Consider the following 19,585-nt stretch of genomic DNA (forward strand, 5'->3'; position numbering starts at 1 on the left):
CCAGGGACGCACACCCAGGGGAGGGTGCAGCCGGGAAGGGGTGGTTCTGCTTACCCAGGGTAAAGGTACAAACTCCCTCCCTGTATCGGCTGCCCGGGCCAGGGGCCGCAGCGGGAGGAACAGGCCCCCACGGCTGTCCAGCACTCGGGGAGATCCCTGACCGACCTCACCCCAGGGTAGCCAGCGCTGTGGCACTGGGAGGGCTGCTCCTGCCCACACAGCTCCCGCCTCTCAGGGCGGAGGAGCACCGGCTCCGGGGGGAGACGCTCTCCTGTCGGCATAGGAGGCGGTTTCGCTAAGCACCCCAGCAGAGCAGCTGCACCGGGCCGCCCTGGCGGTGGGGACCCGCCACAGTAGCATCGATGGGAGAATGAAGCAGATGCCCAACCCCTGCTTTCAGGGCTGCCTCCCAGCTGCACCAGCCCCTTGCCTCGGTCAGGGTCACAAGCCGGGGGGCTGGTAAATGCGGCTCCTGCTCTCGTTCCCCACCCCCACTCACCTGCCACCCATTAAACTGGGCCCCAGCCAGGGCGGGTGGGTGGTTCTCAGGTGCTGGACTGGGCCTGACCCTGTCCCCCCAGACCCCCTGTGTCTGAGCCTCTGAGCAAGACTCCCAAGAGGAGATTAGCCCCCTCCTCTTCCCCTGCACAGGCCCTGTTGTGACGAAGTTGGGGGTTTTTGTAGTGTTTTACATGAATAGTGTGTGCGTGCCTCGGTTTCCCTGTGTGCTGTATGCTTAACAAGGTGGTGGGAGAGGGTTGTTGTTACAGAGGACCAGGTGTCACCTCGCCTAGCAGCCGGGACCCCCAGACAATGGCCTGGAGCTGGGAAACCCTAACAACTGGTGACCTGCAGTCTAAGAGGCCCACCCCAGCTTGGCTGTCAGCCGGTTCTGGACAGTGGGAGGACAGTGGGCTGTGGGGTGACCTGACCAGCTGGTTCCAGCCAGCGGGGAACAGAGGAGAGAGGGCCCCAGCGTCCCGTTTCCCTGGGATGGAGGACAAAGGACAGGGGAGGAGCTGTTGGGGCCCCTGATATCGGATGCCCAAAGTGCAGGGTCTCAGGGCTGGAGAGAGGGAGCAAGCAGGGCCCCCCTGGATGCAGGGGAGACTGGGATGCGCTGGGCTGAGGGAGGCCAGGCCTGAGGCCCGGAGAGTTTCCTGTGCTGGGTTCAGACGCTCAATAACCCCTCCTGTTTTACGCTGGCAGAGAGTCGTTCCGGTCTAGAGAACTGGGGGGCATTATTCCATCTGGGAGTGGAGGCCCCAGGGGTCCAGAGCGAGGGGACTCCCTGAGGGGGCCCACGGCAGAGACAGGGGTGCTAAGGCTCAGAGAGGTGCGGCTCCAGGAGGTGGAAGGGCTGGACCCCTGAGAGAGAGTGGACCCCTGGGAGAAGGGCTGTCTCACTGAAAGGGGCACCCCCACGGACCGCACGGGGCCAAGAGTGGGCACGATCTGTGCGTCCGTGACACCCATGTACAGAGTGTTCACTGCAGCAAGGCTGGTGTAACCGGTTGTGACGAAGCGGGACTGTTCTTAATGTTTCCTCTGAATAGTGTGGGGGTGCCTCAGTTTCCCCTATGAAGTTCTTAAGTCTCTAGGTGGTGGGGTAAGGGTGTATTGTCATTGCAGAGCCCTAGAGGGCAGGTGTGGGCAGGGGTCTGGACACAGAGAATGGCCGACACCCTGTTTCTGGGCAACTGATGGCCTGGGCCCTTCCCCCCTGCAAGGTGAGAGCTGAAGGGTTGGAGAACAAAGGAATCAGGTGACCACCTGGCCCGGGGAAAGGAACAAAGCCCAGAGGAGTGGGGGCTGGAGGGAGTTTCAGTTTGGAGCTGGCTGGGACATGGAGTGAAGGGCAGACGGGGTTGTCTGGCTCACTGCCCCCCAAAATGGACCCAGCTGAGGGGTCCTATTCTCTGCACCTGCAAGCTCTGTTTTAGACCATGTTTCTGTCGTCTAATAAACCTTGCATCCGATGAAGTGAGCTGTAGCTCACAAAAGCTCATGCTCAAATAAATTGGTTAGTCTCTAAGGTGCCACAAGTACTCCTTTTCTTTTTGCGAATACAGACTAACATGGCTGTTACTCTGAAATAAACCTTCTGTTTTCCTGGCTGGCTGAGAGTCACGTCTGACTGCACAGTTGCGGGGCAGGACCCTCTGGCTTCCCCAGGACCCCGCCTGAGCGGACTCGCTGGGGGGAAGCGCACGGAGGGGCAGAGGATGCTGAAGGCTCCGAGGTCAGACCCAGGAAGGTGGAAGCTGTGTGAGCTGTGTGTCCTGCAGACAGGCTGCTCACAGAAAGGCGACTGCCCCAGAGTCCTGACTGGCTTCATGGGGAGCAGTTCCAGAGCATCGCCCAGGGACTCCGTGACAACTGGTGGCAGCGGTGGGATGTACTGCACCCCGTGGATGGCGCTTCCTGCAGTAAGTGACTGGGGAGCAGTAAAACGAAGGGGGATTGACGAGGACCAGACGTGCTGAAGGCTCAGAGAGGAGCGGTTTCGGGGGGCGGTTAACCCCTGGGAGTGTGTGACTAGCGAGAAGGACTGTGCAGTAATGGGGTCCCCCTGGGGACTGCAGTGAGCAGTCTCAGGGGCGGAGGAGTCTGCAGCTCGACCCTGGCAAAGAGGTGGTGACCTCGAGAAGGGCTGGCACACTAGGGGTTCTCCCTGGAAACCGTGGGGAGCTGAGAACACACGGGCCTGTGAGTCCACAACAACTTGGGAGGAGCGGAGTGATGGTCTGTCCCCGTCTCCTTAAGAAGGACATTGTAACCCTGTGCAAAAAGAGAGGGTTGAGCATTGGAAAGCTCACCAAAGCAGAGTTAATCGTGCAGCTGGAGGAGGATGACCGCTCTAAGGAGCAGATTCCTGACCCAAATGGGGCTATAGCAGGATCTGGGAGCAGCTGGAGTGGGAGCCAGGCATCGCCAAGACTCCTGTCCCCGACCAGACGAGGGTCTTCACGATCGGGTTCCCCATCGGGGGATCGAGACGGACGGGATTGGAGCTGAGTTCGAGAGAGCAAGAGGACCCTGGGAGACAGCGAGAGCCCGAGAAAGAGCTGCAGAAGCAGCAGCAGCATGAACTGGCGGTGGGGGAGCGGAGAGGCCTAGGGGACCTCCCCGGGGTGAGTGGGGATAGACCCCGGGGGGCCAGTTCCGCAGGGAACCTCGAGACTAAATTGCTGCCCCTGGTTAAGGAGGGGGGGGGTGTGGATGCCCACCTCACTGCCTTTGAGCAGGCTGGCGATTTGAACCAGGGGGACCCTGCGGAAAAGCCCCTGTGTCTAGCTCCCTTGCTGGGTCCCAAGGCCATAGACTCCGTCAGCCAGATGGGTGGGGAGGTGGACAGGCTCCCACTCCTGACCCCAACCTATATGTCTGTGTGGAGTTTCCTGGGGCCAGGCCTCTCGGACCCCCAGTGTGGCTCAGGCCTTAGCAGGCAAAGATTTCCTCACCCCACGGGCGAGCGTCTGTATGAAACCCCCAAGCAGCCCAGAGCACAACGCACGTCACGCACCGTATTTATTGGGGGGGGGCATGACTGGTAAAGGCGAAGAAATCCACCCAAACCAACACCCTGTGTGAGCTGCCCGCCCCTCAGACCCCGTTAGCGACAGGGGGGAAAGGCCACAGTGAAGTGCTGCCCTCTGAAGAATTCATTCTCCCCAGCTGGCCCCAGTCGGCTGTCAGAGCCCCCAGGCCAGCCCCCCAGCCCCATTCCAGGATCTGAACCCTGTCCTAGCCCGGGGGTTACTGTGTGCAGGGCCCAGGCTGCGTGGCCCCACACAGGGCAGACTGGCACTCGGACCCTAGAGCAATGGTGGCTGCAAACAGCCTCCTGCATCTCAGCCTGGCTTAGCTCCCCCGTTCAAAGGGCTTGTCAGCCCCGGACCCAGCTTGGCTGCCCCACTCCCCACCCCTCCCCATGCTCCCTGCTGCAGCTGGAGGAGGGGTTAAGGGGCTGGCTGCTCATTTGAACCTGCATTTAAAGGGATCTGTGAGGAGGCTTTCCAAAGCACTAAGGAATTTAGGAGCATCAGGTTCATTGCCTATTCCTGGTAGACATACTCCTAAATCCCTTAGGCACTCTGGAAACTCCTCCTGAGTCCCTGTAATGTTCCTAACCCATCATCTCTGCCCTGTATCCGATGAGCAGTCGGCAGGGGCAGCCTGGCCTGTCTCGGCCCCTCAGTCAGCCGGTCACACAGGGCAGGGCGGCTCTGGGCAGCTGCGTCTCATCTGTGTTGCTGCTGCCCAGCCCCGCCCCTGCCCAACGCCCATTATTCACCCCCCCAAACACTTCCAACCACCCCAAACCCAACGTACACGCGCCAGCCCCTTCCTGCCAGGCCCCTGCGCGCCTCAGCCCTGCGATACACCCCCCCATTCCCTGGCCTGCCACCGACACAGAATCCTCCAAACGGGCTGACGAGAGTAAAAATCACAAATTTATTGTGTCCCCATGAAAATCGCCAGGAGATTTACAATGTTACTATTTAAAACAGTTGTTAAAACCTTAACAAAAGAAAAAAATTACATCCGTCACACACAAAATCAACCCATTTGGGAGCAGAATCGGCGCCAGCTTAGGCTTTGTCTACACACAAACTTGCACCAGATCAGTGAGCGGACACGGATTGATTCTGGTAGAAGAGGTGTGGCTTTTTCTGGTTTCACTTGTCAGTTTAAATCAAAACAAGCCCCGTCTTACACCAGATTAAGCATGTCCACACAGGGATTTAACTAGCCCACTTTAAGTTCACAGCTTTGTAGTTACACCAGTGCAAATCGCAATGTAGACAAGGCCTTACACTGGCGTGACCATTGCCCTGACAGCAGGATTTATCCCATTACACAGGAAGCTGCAGCAGCAAAAAGAATAATATCTTAATAACCGCAGAAACAGAATCTGGGTCTGTTACAATGGAAGCAGACAGAACAGTGTGTGCTAGGTAATGATTCATTCCAGCCCACCCTGGTTACTCTTCTATACAAACAAGATCCTCAGCGATACAAGTTTTCATTTTGTCAACAAAAAAAAAAGAAAAAAGAGAGTTCTGTAGAAATCAAACAATAAGCGACCCCGACCATCCCCGGCAGTCTGCAGCCACGGAGAGTTAAATTCTCTCACAGCCGGGTGTTTAGCTCGGGTACAATCAAGGCAAAGGGCTTTAAGCAGGCTGTGGAAGGTGCTGATGAGCTGTTGCATGCCCAGGAGCCTGATCTGCTCCGGTCTCTCCTCGCGCCTGGGTCCCCCCAGCAGGCCGCGCAGGGGCCGACGGGCTCCGTCACGCTGCAGAAACGAGACGGGGAGAGTCAGCGCCGGGGTCCGGGTGAGCAGAGTCGGCAGCGCCAGCCACGATACCGGGCGCTCACCTGGCGCTCGGGGTAAAGCCCTGACAGGTCGCCACACCCCGCGCCGGGGGGGGCCGTAAAGCCGTTCACCGCACCCACTGAGCTACAGTGATCACTGCTCCCGGCGGCCAGCGCGGCATCCGTGACGCATCCCGGCCCCTTCCCCTGGAGCCGGACACACCCCACACCCCCTCCCCGAGTCCCTGCCGCCTGCAGAGGGGAGATGCAGACCCGCCCCCACACGCAGCACCCCCTGACTGCAGGGAGATCGGGGCAGGGCTCCCCACGCCTGGCTGGTCAGAGGGGCAGGGCTGGGGGACTCTGGGCAGGGGTCTCCCCCCACGGAACCCCCCTGGCTGGGCTCCCCCTCACTTACCCTTGATATAGGTGTTGGATCCCTGGTTGCTTCCTGGGAGGGGAGAAGGAGAAGGGGGATGTTAGCGTCTCCGGCCCCGATCCCCGCCCGGCCCCTCGTGTCGGCGTTTACCCTGCTGCAGGGCGGGGGTGACGCTGCCCCAGCCGAGCGGCTGCACTTTGCCCTGGTGCGAGGGACGACGAGGGGGCAGCCAGCGGGAGGCAGGGCTGGTCACTGCTCCCCGGGGCTAAGGTCCCTGCGCCGCCCCCCCACTGGGGACATGGACATACGGGGGTGGGACTCTCAGAAACACCTTAGTGACTCGGGAGTCCAAACCCCATTGAAATCAGTGGGGCCGAGGCGCCTACATTCCTCCCTCCCCCACCACCAATGTAAGACACGTCCCATCGGCGCCAAACCCCACTCACAGCCATCGTGTCAGGAGGTGGGATTGGACACAGGCCAGACACTACCCAGGCCATGTCTGGCCAGAGGCTACACTGGGTGCCAGACTGCACCCCAACTTCCCTGCCAACACCCTTGCTGTCAGACAGCCGTGTGTATGTGTGTCTGTCTGTGGGCACACACCCCTACCGACCTCACGGGCGGCTGCAGAGCGCGGGCTGGGAATTTCAAAGCAGCCGAGCGGAGTTGGGTGCTGACACTCCCCCGACTCCCCTAGGTTCCTTTGAACTCAGCCTAATCAGGGGAAATCGACCAGCACAGCTGTGGCTGAATAATTTAGCTCTGCCGGTCAATCTCCCCATGCAGCCAAACCCCCAGTGTCACCGAAACACCAGGGACCCCCCCACCCCACAGAGAGACCCCTGGGGCGCATTAACACGTCCTGTGCCTCCCCGCAAGGCCTCAGCAAGCGCAATACATCCCCTGGGCTAGCGTCACCCACCGGAGCTGGAAGAGCCTTCGTGAGCTGTGAGGGAGAAGGAAGCCGGGGTCAGTGTCTTGCGGAACGCAGCATCCCCATTCTCCCTGCCCCACACTTGTTATAGGTGTACATGCCCCAGTGACTGAGCCAGGTGTTGGTGTTCTGCCGTTGGGCCCAGACACCACAGTGATGGGCGACCTAGACAGAGCACCCAGGGTCACTGGCCAGTCCCACTGCTGCAGCTCCCCAGCCTCCGAGAGGCCGTGGGGGGCTAGGGGAGGTCTCCGGATACTGGCCCCAGGCTGCCATGTCCCAGGCCACACAGCAACAGGGACCGGGGGGAGGGAGGGAGAGGGCTCAGCACTTACCGGCAGCCGCTTTGTAGCCGTCTTTCTTCTTCCCTGCAGAGACAAGGCAGATTGCAATGAGCACGGCTGCTCCCGGGGCAGGAACTGGCTCCCATCTGTGCCCATGGCCCAGAACCAAGGGGCCCGGCCCATTGCAGGGGCAGGATGACAGGCTCTGTATGAACCGTTTTCCTCCCTGGGTTTCAGGCTAGTGGCTCTGGCCCAGCCAGGGCCACACAGAGTTTTGGGGGCCTGGTGCAAAGTCTGAGCCCCCCCACCAATTCCAAGGGTGTAAAAACACAGGGGGAGACCCAGATGGTGCGGGGCAGAGAGTGACCCCGCCCCACACTCAGCCTGCCTCGGAGGCGCCTGTCCTGCGGGGCTGGGCCCGGCTCCCCACTCTGGGCCCTGCGACCTGGCGCACGGGGTCACAGCACAGACTCAGGTGGGGCGCTGCGACCCCACATGCCAGCTCAGCACTCCTCAGCTCCTGCGGCTGGGGGGGCCCAGAGCAAACTGCCCCTTTGCTCCCCACCGGGCAGCCCTGGGCCCAGCAGCAGAGCGGGGCAGCCACACAGCACTGACGCCGGGGGCTGTAGGGGCGGGTGCAGGGGCCCAGCCAGTCCAGAGCAGCCCAGCAATCTCCCAGCCTTGGCACCAGGGTGATGGGCACGTCACTGTGACGAAGTGGGACTGTTCTTAATGTTTCCTCTGAATAGTGTGGGGGTGCCTCAGTTTCCCCTAGGCAGTTCTTAAGTATCTAGGGGGTGGGGTAAGGGTGTATGATCACTGCAGAGCCCTAGAGGGCCGGTGTGTGCAGGAGTCTGGACACAGAGAATGGCCGACACCCTGTTTCCTGGCCACTGATGGCCTGGGCCCTTCCCCCCTGCGAGGTGAGAACTAAAGGGTTGGAGAACAAAGGAATCAGGTGACCACCTGGCCCGGGAAAGGAACAAAGCCCAGAGGAGGAGGGGCTGGAGGGAGTTTCAGTTTGGGGCTGGCTGGGACATGGAGTGAAGTGCAGACATGGTTGTCTGGCTCACTGCCCCCCAAAATGGACCCAGCTGAGGGGTCCCGTTCTCTGCACCTGCAAGCTCTGTGTTAGACCATGTTCCTGTCGTCTAATAAACCTTCTGTTTTACTGGCTGGCTGAGAGTCCCGTCTGACTGCGGAGTTGGGGGGCAGGACCCTCTGGCTTCCCCAGGACCCCGCCTGGGCGGACTCGCTGGGGGGAAGCGCACGGAGGGGCAGAGGATGCTGAAGGCTCCGAGGTCAGACCCAGGAAGGTGGAAGCTGGGTGAGCTGTGTGTCCTGAAGACAGGCTGCTCACAGAAAGGCGACTGCCCCAGAGTCCTGACTGGCTTCATGGGGAGCAGTTCCAGAGCATCGCCCAGGGACTCCGTGACAGTCACCACGGCCTGGCACAGACACCCCGCACTTACTGAGGAAGACAACGGCTCCAGCGACGGCAGCGACCAGCACGAGAACCCCGATAACGACACCCACGATCAGCATCACGCTGGACTTGGGCTCTTAAAAGGAAACGGGAATGGGACAGTGAACGGGGGAACCCCAAACCTGCACGCTCTGTTACATGGGTCAGTCACCTCACCCCACATTGGTGCCCCATAACCCCCAAAATCCCCTCCCCCCCATTACGGGGGTTCAATCTCCTGGCTCCCCTACTAGTGTCCTGTATCTCCCCCAACCCCCATCACAGAGGTCAGTCACCCCAACCCCCTACTAGAGCCCCACAACCCCACTGAAATCCCCTCCCCCACATCCCAGGGGTCAGTCACTTCACCCCCCCATTATTATCCTGGGTATTCCCCCCGCCCCCTTCCTCCCATCCCAGGGCCAGTCCCCCCTTACTCCAGGGCACTCTCAGATCCTCCGCCAGGCTGGGGTGCTCCACGCAGCAGGTATAATCGGTCTCTCTGCTGGGGTCGATGTCGATGGTGGCCCGGGTCTGGTAGGTCCCGTCCCCGCTGGGAACCACGGCCCCACGGTTCGTCTCCTGCGGCATGGCCACCCCCTTCTTCAGCCACACGACGGCCACGTTCCGCGGGTAGAAGCCGTGGACCCGGCAGGAGAGGGTGGTGAGACCCCCATCCTGGCTCGGCCGGTCGCTCACCTGCACCCGTGGTGGCTCTGGGGGAAGGAGACACGGAGCTAGAGAAAAACTCCCTGCGCTGGATTCCCCGGGGCGGCAGCAGCCGAGGGGGCTGGAACCCCCCCGTGGGAGGCACCGGCTCAGCCCCCTGCACGGGGAGACCCGGCACCTGAGCCCCCCCAGCCTCTCTCAGCCCAGTGACCCCAGACGGCTCCCCCTTCCGGCCGGAGCAGGCAGCGCTCGGGCAATGCACCGCAGGGGACAGCACGGCCCCGGCCTGGCCAAGGGGACGGGGCTGGGGCAGCCGCGCTCTCACGTCAGATTCGGATACACGTGGCCCATGGCCAGGGCGCGGACACCCCGAGGGGCTCCGCTCAGCTGGGGGGGGGGCGGGGGGCTGAACGGGGCAGGGAGACGAATGGCGGCTCCTGCAGCGATGCTGGGGCCTCGCCTCACGGGGGGACAGAAACGTCCTGCCAGGGACGACGCTCAGCACGACGGACGTGGGGGAGCGATCTCTGCAGTGAGGATACACCCCGCTCAGTGAGCCCCGGGTCTGACGAGCCCCCCTCACCTCTCCTCTGCAGCGTCTCCTTCCCGTACTCCAGGTACTTCCGCAGCCACTCGATGCAGGTCCCCTCCAGGTAGGCTCTGTATCTCTGAGCGATGCTCTTGTCACCATCCCATTTCCGTTTGGTGACCTGAGCCCCGTCATCTGCCGCCACCCAGGTCTCCCGGTCCTTATCCAGGCTGATGAAGTCTCGCCCATCGTACGCATACTGAAAAAACCCCCCTTTGGAGCCGTCACCCCGGAGCTCACAGCCGTACATCCATTGGAGAGTGTGAAATCCTGAAACACACGGAGCCGGGGCCCAGGGCTGGGTCATGATTTGAGCCACAGGGAGCAGCTCGAGATTCTCGAACACCCCCAGCCGCCCTGCGATGGGGGCACCAGACCCTGAGACCCCCTGCTCACCACACCCTGCCCCAGGAAAAGAGCAGTAGAGGTGAGTCCTCCAAGCTGCCTGGAGAGGCTGGGGGAACAGCCAATCAGGGACCAGCAGGATCCTGAAAAAGGAGCCGCTGTGTTGGACCATAGTCAAGAGGTTCTGTGTTAAAATCCCGCACGCGCTGGATTCCCCGTCGCTGACATTTCAGGGTATTCCTAAGCCAGAGGTCTCTTGGTTTTCGGGACTGTTTCTCTCCCTCTCCGGGTGAAACTTGCAAGCTGCTAACTGGGTTAGTACATCCTAAGACACAGTCTGTTCTCACAGCAATGCTTTGTAACAACCACCACTCAGCCTGAGAGAGACTCACAGCAATGCTCTGTACCGACAGAAACAGCACCCAGAGACTCCCCACCCTTCTGTTGTATTAACAATTGTGACTGAAACAGAGCTAGAGGACGGATGTGGATGGAGGCTTGGCGTGGATAATAACTGAATGATCAGGGAGGTGCCAGCCTAAGAATCCAGCGTCCATCGGCTGAAGAAGGCGTCAAGTGGAAACAACCAGAGGACCCCCGGAGGGCAGACTGGAATCCAACCAACAGCCTCAAGGATTGGAGAACCAAAGAACAAGATAACATCTGGCAGCACGGAGCCATCAGGAATGTGCCATCTGCTGATTGATTCAGCCACAGCATGATGAAGCCATTCCCATAGACTGGCACAGGAAGAAATTCCTATAAAAATGGACTCTAGAAAGTGAGAACTTTGGGGTCTGATTCTGCAAACCAACTTCCAGGAGCATCAGATGAGCATCTGACAAGGCCCTGCTCCCTCCTCACGTCCAAGCCACCTGGCCAGTGGCTTGGCATGAGCAACTCTAAGGCTGGTAACTATGATAACAACCTTGCAGAACCTGTGTGTGTGTGTGTTTGTATGAATGAATGTGTGACTAAATATGAGATTGAATGGAATGTTATAGCTATAACTAACTGCTTACTATGATTCTTTCTGTATTCACAATAAATGTGGCATTTTGCCTTTTCCCCTTTAATAAGATCCTGCTGGTTTTTATTTTATTGGTATAACAGCTGGGCAGAGGAGTTCAATTGCTGGCTGGAGCCAGAGGAGCAGGGCAGGGCTCCTGGCTGGCTGGCTGCAGGGCTGGGCAGATCGGTGCTGGCTGGAGCCGAGGACCAAGGACGGGGCTCCTGGCTGGCTGGCTGGCTGCAGGGCTGGGCAGAGAAGCAGGCGAAGTCCTGGGGCTGTGGGGAAGGGGCCTGGGGATATGCAGTAGCAAACGGTTAAAGGAAAGCAGCAGGCAGCTGTGACTTGTTGGGCCCCTGAGTTGGGACCCAGAATAGCGGGTGGGTGGGCCTGGGTCACCCCTATCGGTCACAGCGGGTGACAAACTCTGAGCAAGGAGTAGCCCAGAGGGTGCTGAAAACCCAGAAGAGTCACGACTTGTTAAGCTTTGTTACCCCTGCCGAAGGCAGCTGAACTATTAACCATGACGGAGCTGGGGCCCCCGGCAAAGAGCCCCCAGGGAGGAAGCCGAGGGGTCACTGCTCCGTACCAGAGCAGGGGACCACACTTGAGCGAGCCCAGGAGGGGCTGTAAGCAGGGTGCTGTGACAGGCCCTGTTGGATGGCGTACCCCAGAAGGGGGTTATTTTCCGTGGGTTTCACATACGGACTGAGAGAGACTCGGCCAGAGGGGTGAGTCACTGAAAACCTGCCTGAGAAGGTGAACTGCTGGCCGGGGTCACCGCAAATCAGGGCAAAGTTGGGGAAAAGTGCAGACACACACCTGGCCGGCAGGGGCGCTCACGAGAGGCGAGTGGGCCCCGCCACACCCCCCTACTGCAAGCTGTCTGCAGCCTGGCCACCCTGGGGTCCCCTCAGCCCTGTGCCCACCAGAGCTCACACAGCCCCACATGTACCCACCACTGCGGGGGGTGAGTGGGTTTCCCAGTGCAGGGGGGGCTCTGGCAGGGAAAAGCCCCCCCCTGTCCCCCACCACTGGCATTGCTCCAATCCCTGGTCCCCTCACACTGTGGTCACTCCCCCTCTGGCCAGCCCAGTGCCCCCATCCCCAGCCCAGCCCCTGCTCTTTGGAGGGAGCCCCCAACACACTTAGGGCTGCAGCCAGAGGAGTTGTGATGGGACCCGCCCCGCCCCGCCAGGAGAGAGGAAACAGGGGCCCCACCAGTAACCCTGCTCTGGCTGGAGCAACTGCACAGGGTCCCTCTGCCCCCTCCCCGTTCACACTGACCCCACCCAGCAGTGCCCCCGCCCCACAAGTGCCCGATGTTCCCATTATCTACTTGTTCCAGTTTCTAGAGCAAAGCTCCAGGTGCCGTCCAGCGCTCCAGGGCATGACCATGGCACAGGGATGCTCAGGAGCAAACTCCGGTGGTTTTCCACTGGGTTCAGCTCAGCGCAGGTTGGACATAATTAGCCCCCTTCTGCACGGCGAACCCCAAAAGCTGGGCAGGCTGCCTGGGTCCCCTCAGCAGAGCACATCTCACAGCCCTGGCATCACGGTGCTGGGGTCATGGCAGCAGGGGGATGAACTAGCTAGAACGGCCCCCTCACTCCCCCCTCAGGCACTGGGGGTTCCCCTCCTCGCTTTCCTCCCCAGGCTCTCCCCCTTTCCCCCTCCTGACCTTGCCCTCCTGCCTTTCGGCGTTTGTTTCCCCCAGTGACTCCCACCCAGGAAAGTCTCCCCTCCAGCCCCTGCCCTGCCCCCCAGCTCTGGGCGCCCCCCTCAATGTCCTTCCGCCCCTTGTGTACCCCCTCTGCACCTGCTACTGCCCTACAACAGCCCCTTCCTCCAGCCTGCTTCTGAAACTGCTCCGTGCCGGTCTGTCCTCCTCTGCCCCAGTCCCCTCCATCCCCCATCCCCTGCCTGCTCTGTCCCCCCCCGCCTCAGCACCAGCCCCCTCTGCACCTTCTGTGCCCCCAACCCCAGCTCCTTCTGCACCAGCCCCCTCGGTCCCCCCAACCCAGCTCCCCTCAAGACGCTGCCCTCCTGGGTCACCCCCACTCCCGGCTCTGCACTAAGATGGGAGCGGAGCCTCCTGCCCTGCAAGGGAACAGCCTGAGCTCGGCAGGGCCGGGACACGCAGGCAGCTGGGGGTGCGGGAAGCTCAGCGCAGACAGGACACGGAGAGGCCCGGGGATGTGGGCTGGGGGGGCGGGGGGAGCACAGAATTAATGAATGAGGATGCTGGGTTTGGGGAGAAGGGGGAAGTTCAGCCCTCATCTGGCATCCTGGAGTGGGGCCAGAACCACCTGACTCTGGGCTAGTACGGGGTAGGGGAGCCCTGGGGCCGCGTGTGCATTCCTGGTTACAGTGTGACCCCTGGATGCTCTCACACGCCCCGGGATGGGGGGCGTCCCCCAAACGCCTCAGCCACGAGAAGGCAAAACAAACTATTCCCGCGTTTGAAAAGTGATTCTGACTGACTGACAGTTTCTGCTCCGTTTTACCGGGGCCGCAGCTCTGTCCCCCACACCAGGCCGGCTGCAGCTCCATGGGCACGAACAAACCCGGCAGGTGGTGCCTGGTAAGGACCGGGCCAGCTGCCCCCAGAGCCTGCCTGCCGAGACAGCTCCCCACGTACAGGACACCGGCCGCTGTGGGCTGAGCGTCAGGAATGAGCCTTTAGCATTACTGAGAGAAACGGTGAGTTCCTGCTGCAGAGGAACTGGGCTAGGATGGACCCGCCAGGGCTTTTTATCCAGCCGGCCAGAGAAATGCTCCAAAGGGGGGGTGGGGGGGGTCGGGTCATGGAGCTCGTGACTCAGAGAAAGGAAATGAACAATCTGTCAGGACAGGTTTTCCATTTCTCTCCCAGCTACACGGACGCAGACCCGGACCCCAGGGGATTCCCACAGCAGGGAGCCGTCAGGGCTGTTCTGACAGAACGACAACTGGGGTGCTCAGCCCCTTCTCTGCTACCGGCAGACACAGCGCAGGGCCCCCTCCCACCAACAGCAGCATGGGCTGGTGCCGGCATGTCCAGCTATGACACGGTGGGAAGGTCTCACCCCGGGGCTGCTGCAGCTCTCAGCGAGGGGGGCGGATGCTGGGGCGGCTCTGACTTGTAGGCTGCGGGATGCACCATCTCAGCCATCCTGGCATGGCAGATTTTGATGCTGGTTTTCCTTTAGACGTCGGATGGCAGAGAACAAACTGAGCCCTGGACACGCACACAGCCCGTGTGCAGTGGGTGTGAATCTCGAGGGCTCCACGAACACCCAGCATTTGCCAGAGCTCCTCCCTCGGTGAGACGGTGCTGGACAAGAAGAGGGAAATCGCCATTCCTTGGGCCCGGGGACAAACAGGGATCATCTTTGGGGAAAAAGCCAAGTCTCCATTTGAAGAACCCCCTGATTGCTGGGGAAATAACCGCTACTAACCTTTCTGTAACTGCAGGTCTTCGAGATGTGCTGCACACGTCCATTCCCAGGTAGGGGCGTTTGCACCCGAGCACCGCTGCCAGAATATTTCCCCCTAGTGCTACCCATCGGGTGGGCTCGGGCGCCCCCTGGTGCCGTACGCTCCTAGAGCCGGTAGAAGGGGCCCCACCGCGCCCCTCAGTTCCTTCTCATCGATCAGTAACCGTCGTTTCTTCTTCCAGCGCTTGCTCGCGTCCATTCCGATGATGTCGGTGACTCACAAGCCGCGGCACCGGAGATGGGCCCGGAGTTCAAGGACAAGCCGGCTGCAGCTCAGCGGGGCCAGAGCGTGCGTCGTCTCTGGCCTGCTGAGTGAGGCCCAGCGCGCTGGGAACGTGCGCGCCGAGGAGCAGGTCGCAGCGCTGCAGGTTCCCCGAGCAGGGACTTGCGCTAGAAGGGCCGCTGAAGAGGCCTGAGACCCCGTGAAATGAGCAGTTACGTTCGGCAGACGGGGAATCCCCGTGAGGTCAGGACACACCTGGATGCGCGATGTAACCCAAGACGAAATCCTCTGGGCGGAGATGGGGAGCCCCTTCATTCTTCCCGCTAGAGCTAAGAAAAGCTGCAGGGATTTACGGGAAGGGGTTAGTCCCCGAACGTCAAATGCCATCGCCCGTCTGACGTCCAGTGAGCGCAGGCGTTGTCCTTCCCGGTCTGCGTTAGGGAAGAGGGCAAAGGACTGGGAGAAAAACCAGCTGGTTCAAGTGGAATTGGGGACCCCACGTTTGGGAGGAACTTTGGAGGTGGGCGTAGCTGGACTTTGTGTCTAAAGGAGATCATGTCCGGGGGCTCCGCAGCGAGGGCTCGGATCTCTGACCCTCTTCTGGCCGACGTGATGGGCGCCGGAAAGGCGACCTTGCCACAGAGGTGCAGCAGTCAGCATGGAGCTAGCGGCTCGAAGGCTGGGCCCATCAGCTTTGAGAGGACAAGGTTCAGGTCCTCAGGGGGGAGCGGTTCCTTCATCTGAGGGAAATACCCCCTCCAGGCCTCTGAGGAAACGAATTACCATTCCCCGGTGAGCAAACCTTTGGACGGCCGGCTGAGACAGCCGCCAGCTGGACTTTGACTGAAGGGAAGGCCAGGCCTTGCTGGTTCAGGGATCGGAGGTAACCCAGAATGAGCTGCAGCGAGGACTGCATGGGTGTGACGCCGCATTGGGTGGAGCAGATGGAGAATCATTTCCGCTTTGCCCCATCAGTCGCCCTCATGGAGGGTTTCCCACTGCCAAGCAGAACTCTACAAACTGGCTCTGAACAAGCCGGATCCTCAGGGTTTAGCCAGGAAGATTCCAGGCCTGCAGGTGCTGCGAGCGAAGGTTCGGGTGGAGCAGCTGGCCATGGTCCTGAGTGATCAGGTCCGGGTGCAGTGGGATCCAGAGCGGGGCCTCTACCGGAAGGGGTACGAGCATGGTGCACCAGTGTCATCTGGGCCATGCTGGGGCTATCGGGATGACCCGGGCTCGGTCCTGCTTACTCTTCGTCAGACCCTTGTGTATCAACGGAAAGGGGGAAAGGCGCAGAACAGGTCAGTTGACCATGTCCGCAGGAAGGCGTCCGTAAGGGGCTGTGACCCCTCAGGGAGGAGAGCTGCTGGCATGGCCTGTTGGCGTGGGTGCAAACAGGTCTACAGGGGAAATCCCCGCCCGTGGAAGGGTCATTGGCGATATCTGGGTGACGGGACCACTCATGGTGAGTGGAGAAGGACCTGCGGAGACGATCCGCAGGCTGGTTCTGCGCCCCTGGTAGAGGAGAGGTTTCGAGGTCGGTAGAACGTGCGATGCAGAAACCCCACGGACGAGCTGCCTCCCAGCATGGGGGGGGAAGAGCGAGCGCCGCCCTGCCCGTTGATGTAGCACGTGGCTGTTGTATTGTCCATGAGAACGGAGATAGTCCGGCTTGCGATGTGGGCCGAGAACGCACAATATGGGAAAACGTGGACTCTCTTTCTCAGAAAGGCCCCTGCTACTGCCATACACTTGGTGAAGACTGCCAGGGCGGACGACAGACCGAATGGCAGGGCCGCAAATTGGTAATGGGTCTAGTTTACCGCAAATATTAGACACCTTCTGTGGCCTTGGAAAATTGATATGTGGAAGTCTGAATCTTTCAAGTCAAGGGCGGCAGACCAACCCCCTGGATTCAGCCACAGGATGATGGAGGCCAAGAAGACCATGCAGAACTTCCACTTTCTGAGACAGCGATTGAGTCGAGGAAGGTCTAGGATCGGTCTGAGACCTCCCCTGGCTTTGGAGATCAGGACGCAATGGGAACAGAGCCCCTTTCCCCTTAGCGGGTAAGGAACCTCTGCCACAGCTCCCATCCGAAGGAGGGATTTTACCTTCTGCTCCAACTGATGCTTGTGAGAAGGGTCCCTGAAGAGGGATGGGGAGGTAGACAAAAATTGGAGGCTATACCCAGATTCCACTGTGTTTAGGACCCAGTGCTCCAAGATAAATGTGTTTCCAGGCCCTGAGGAAATAGCACGGTTGGAAGATACAGGGGTGACTGGATCCTGGTGTGGAGGGACTGGTGTGGACGAGAGCTTCGAGGTGCCGAAATGATGAGGAGCCGACTGGGATGGCCCCGTGGAGGAGGAGGGCAGAGGGGGCCTGCACCCAAACCCCTTGTTCTTTCTCCTCCACTGGTCGTGTCTGGGCGGTGGAGAATAGCATTGCCCGTATTGTTGGGGCCCATAGCGCCTTCCAGCTTGTGCGGGCAAGTGTAGGCCCAGGGATTTCAGCGCTGCCTTAGAGCCTGTAAGGCCCTGCAGACTAGCATCTGTCTGCTCTGAACAGAGCAAGGAACCTTCGAATGGAAGGTCCTGGGTCATCTGCTGCACTTCCCGTGGAAATCCCGAAGATTGTAACCATGAGCTCCTGTGCATGGTGACAGCCGTGGCCACTGACCTGGCCGCAAAATCCGCGACATCTAGGGCTGCCTGCAGGGAGGCCCAGGCCACCGCTCTCCCTTCCTGCACAAGGGTAGAGACCTCCAGCCGGGTGCCCTGGGGGAGCATGTCCTCCCATTTCTGCATTGCTTCCCGCCTGTTAAAATCACAGCGACCCAGCCAGGCTTGCTGGGTCGCTATGCGGAGCTGCAATCCCCCGGCGAGGAGGCTTTCCTCCTGAACAAGGCCAACTTTGGGGCATCTTTTGCCTTTGGTTTGGGCCCCGGGGCAGGGGTGTGAGAATAAAATTCTCAGCCCTTGGCAGGTACAAAATATTCCTGCTCCGTTCGCTTAGGAGGGAGGGAGACTGGGTTCTGCCAGAGCCTCCATGGGCTCCGTGATCGCCACATGTAGGGGAAGAGCGACGAGGGGCCTGCTGCCGCCCAGATATCCAGGAAGGCCTGAGTGACTCTTTCACCACCTCCGCCTGGACACCCAGATTTGAGCCACTCGCTTCATTAAGTCCTGGTGGGCTTTGTGCTCATCCTGGGGTGGGGATACCTCTGGGGCCACCAGCGCCTCATCCGGCGAAGAGGAGGAGGTGGGTAAAGCTGGTAAGGCCTCTGCTCTCTCCTCTGAGTGGGGAACCTGCTTCAGTTGCTCGGCACCGGGATTCGGGTCTGGTGTCTCGCGGTGCAGTACCGGAGGGGCGCTGCTCTCTGAGGCCACCAAGAGCGCTGTGAGCCGGTGCCCTGAGCCGGGGGAAACCCCCACGGGTTCCAGAAGGTCCCCTGCATGGGTGTCGGCCCCCCCTGGTCCCAGTACTCGGGGCACCATCGCACCAGATGTCCCTGTTGTGTAAGATGGCCATGGAGAACAGCGTGGATGGTCCTGACGGTGTGAACAACAGGACCCCACGTCCAACTCCGAGGAAGAGGAGGAGGGAGGAGACCAAGGCGGTGCCGACCCTCCCGGTGCCGTGCGGACACCCTGGGCGAAGTGACCCGAGGGGGTTTCACCTGGAGAGCGGTCTCGGTGCCGTTCTACGGCCAGGTGGGGGCTCTTTGCCACCCGATGGTGCTGGCGATGCCAAGTCCAGGACCTCCAGGGTCCCTGGTACCGGCAGCGTAAGCAGGTCTCTAGCTGCCGCGTACGCCCCTGGGGTGGCTGGTACCACGAAGTGTCTGATACGCTGCCTGCAGGAGGGCGGCACGTCCCTTGGCGGGGTATGCGGGGCCGGCGTGGGTGTCTTTAGCGGGGGCTGCAGCGGTGCTGGTGAGGGAGAGCAGCCCGGCGCAGCTCTCGCACTGTCCCGGTCTCCTCGCCTGGCCCCTTTCGGTGCCGGGGAGTGGCTCTTGTCTCAGTACCCGCAGTGCCGGTCCTTGGGCACCGGTGAAGAGGGGTGGTGCCGCGAGCCCCGACTGGCAGGAGCCACGCTCTGCACCGAAGTGGAGCTGCTTGGTGCCAAGTCCGATCTCGGGTCCGATGCCGGCCTTCATGCTGCCTCCGTCAGGAGAACTTTTGGTCCCGCTGCCCAATCGGTCTGGGTGGGGGGTTGAATTCCCTGCAGATCTGACAGCGACCCTTCCTCTGAGCTGCCCCCAACCCCTGAGACAGCTCAGGTGCGGGTCACTCGTTGGCATGGATTTGCCACAGGAAGAGCAGGGCTTGAAGCCCAGTGAGCGAGGTGTACCCCGGCCCCGGGGAGTGGGCAGCCTCTCCAGCGCAGGAAGAGGTGTCCAAGCACTCGCACTACTAAAAACGACTTCCAAAATGATGAATCTAGAGAAAACCACCAGAAAATTGGCCGAAGCAAGGAGGGAAGTTCCAGCAGCCGCCATGGGAGGTAAGAAGGAACTGAGGGGCGCGGGCTTGGCAGGGCCCCTTATACCCGCGCTGTGAGCGCATGGCCAGCTGGGTATCACTAGGGGGAAATTCCAGCCGCGGTGCTCGGGCGCGCACCCCGACATGGGAATGGACGTGTGCAACACACCTGCACGAAGAACGTGCAGGACGGATCCTTAAGGGATAAGGCCCCGAACTCCTACACCCCCCAGGGGAGGGGAGGGCTACGAGGAAGGCCTCCTTGATGGAGAGGAAATACTGGGACGTCGTCCTGAGGGGCTCAAAGGGGCCCCGAGTCAGGGTGGGAGGGTCCCACGCCGGCGCCCAACGAGCCTGAGAGGATGAAGCAGGGATGCAGCTGTGAGGAAACGCTGAA

At 60.8% G+C, this 19,585-nt stretch overlaps 1 protein-coding gene across 1 annotated transcript in view; it reads right to left on the reverse strand.

The window, feature by feature from the left end:
- Positions 1 to 5,223: 5,223 nt before the first annotated feature.
- LOC144929279 (class I histocompatibility antigen, Gogo-OKO alpha chain-like) overlaps positions 5,224 to 19,585 on the reverse strand; it is a 49,030-nt gene continuing 34,668 nt past the window's right edge. Inside the window, exons 7-13 of the mRNA XM_078848400.1 lie at positions 9,640 to 9,915; positions 8,825 to 9,103; positions 8,395 to 8,484; positions 6,974 to 7,006; positions 6,627 to 6,650; positions 5,741 to 5,773; positions 5,224 to 5,302 (exon numbers count right to left, since the gene is read on the reverse strand). Of these exons, the coding sequence (XP_078704526.1) occupies positions 5,298 to 5,302; positions 5,741 to 5,773; positions 6,627 to 6,650; positions 6,974 to 7,006; positions 8,395 to 8,484; positions 8,825 to 9,103; positions 9,640 to 9,915 (740 nt within the window). The 3' untranslated portion in view covers positions 5,224 to 5,297. The remainder of the gene's footprint in view (positions 5,303 to 5,740; positions 5,774 to 6,626; positions 6,651 to 6,973; positions 7,007 to 8,394; positions 8,485 to 8,824; positions 9,104 to 9,639; positions 9,916 to 19,585) is intronic.

The sequence above is a fragment of the Lepidochelys kempii genome, chromosome 14 (assembly GCF_965140285.1).
Source record: "Lepidochelys kempii isolate rLepKem1 chromosome 14, rLepKem1.hap1, whole genome shotgun sequence".
Classification (NCBI taxonomy): Eukaryota; Metazoa; Chordata; order Testudines; family Cheloniidae; genus Lepidochelys; species Lepidochelys kempii.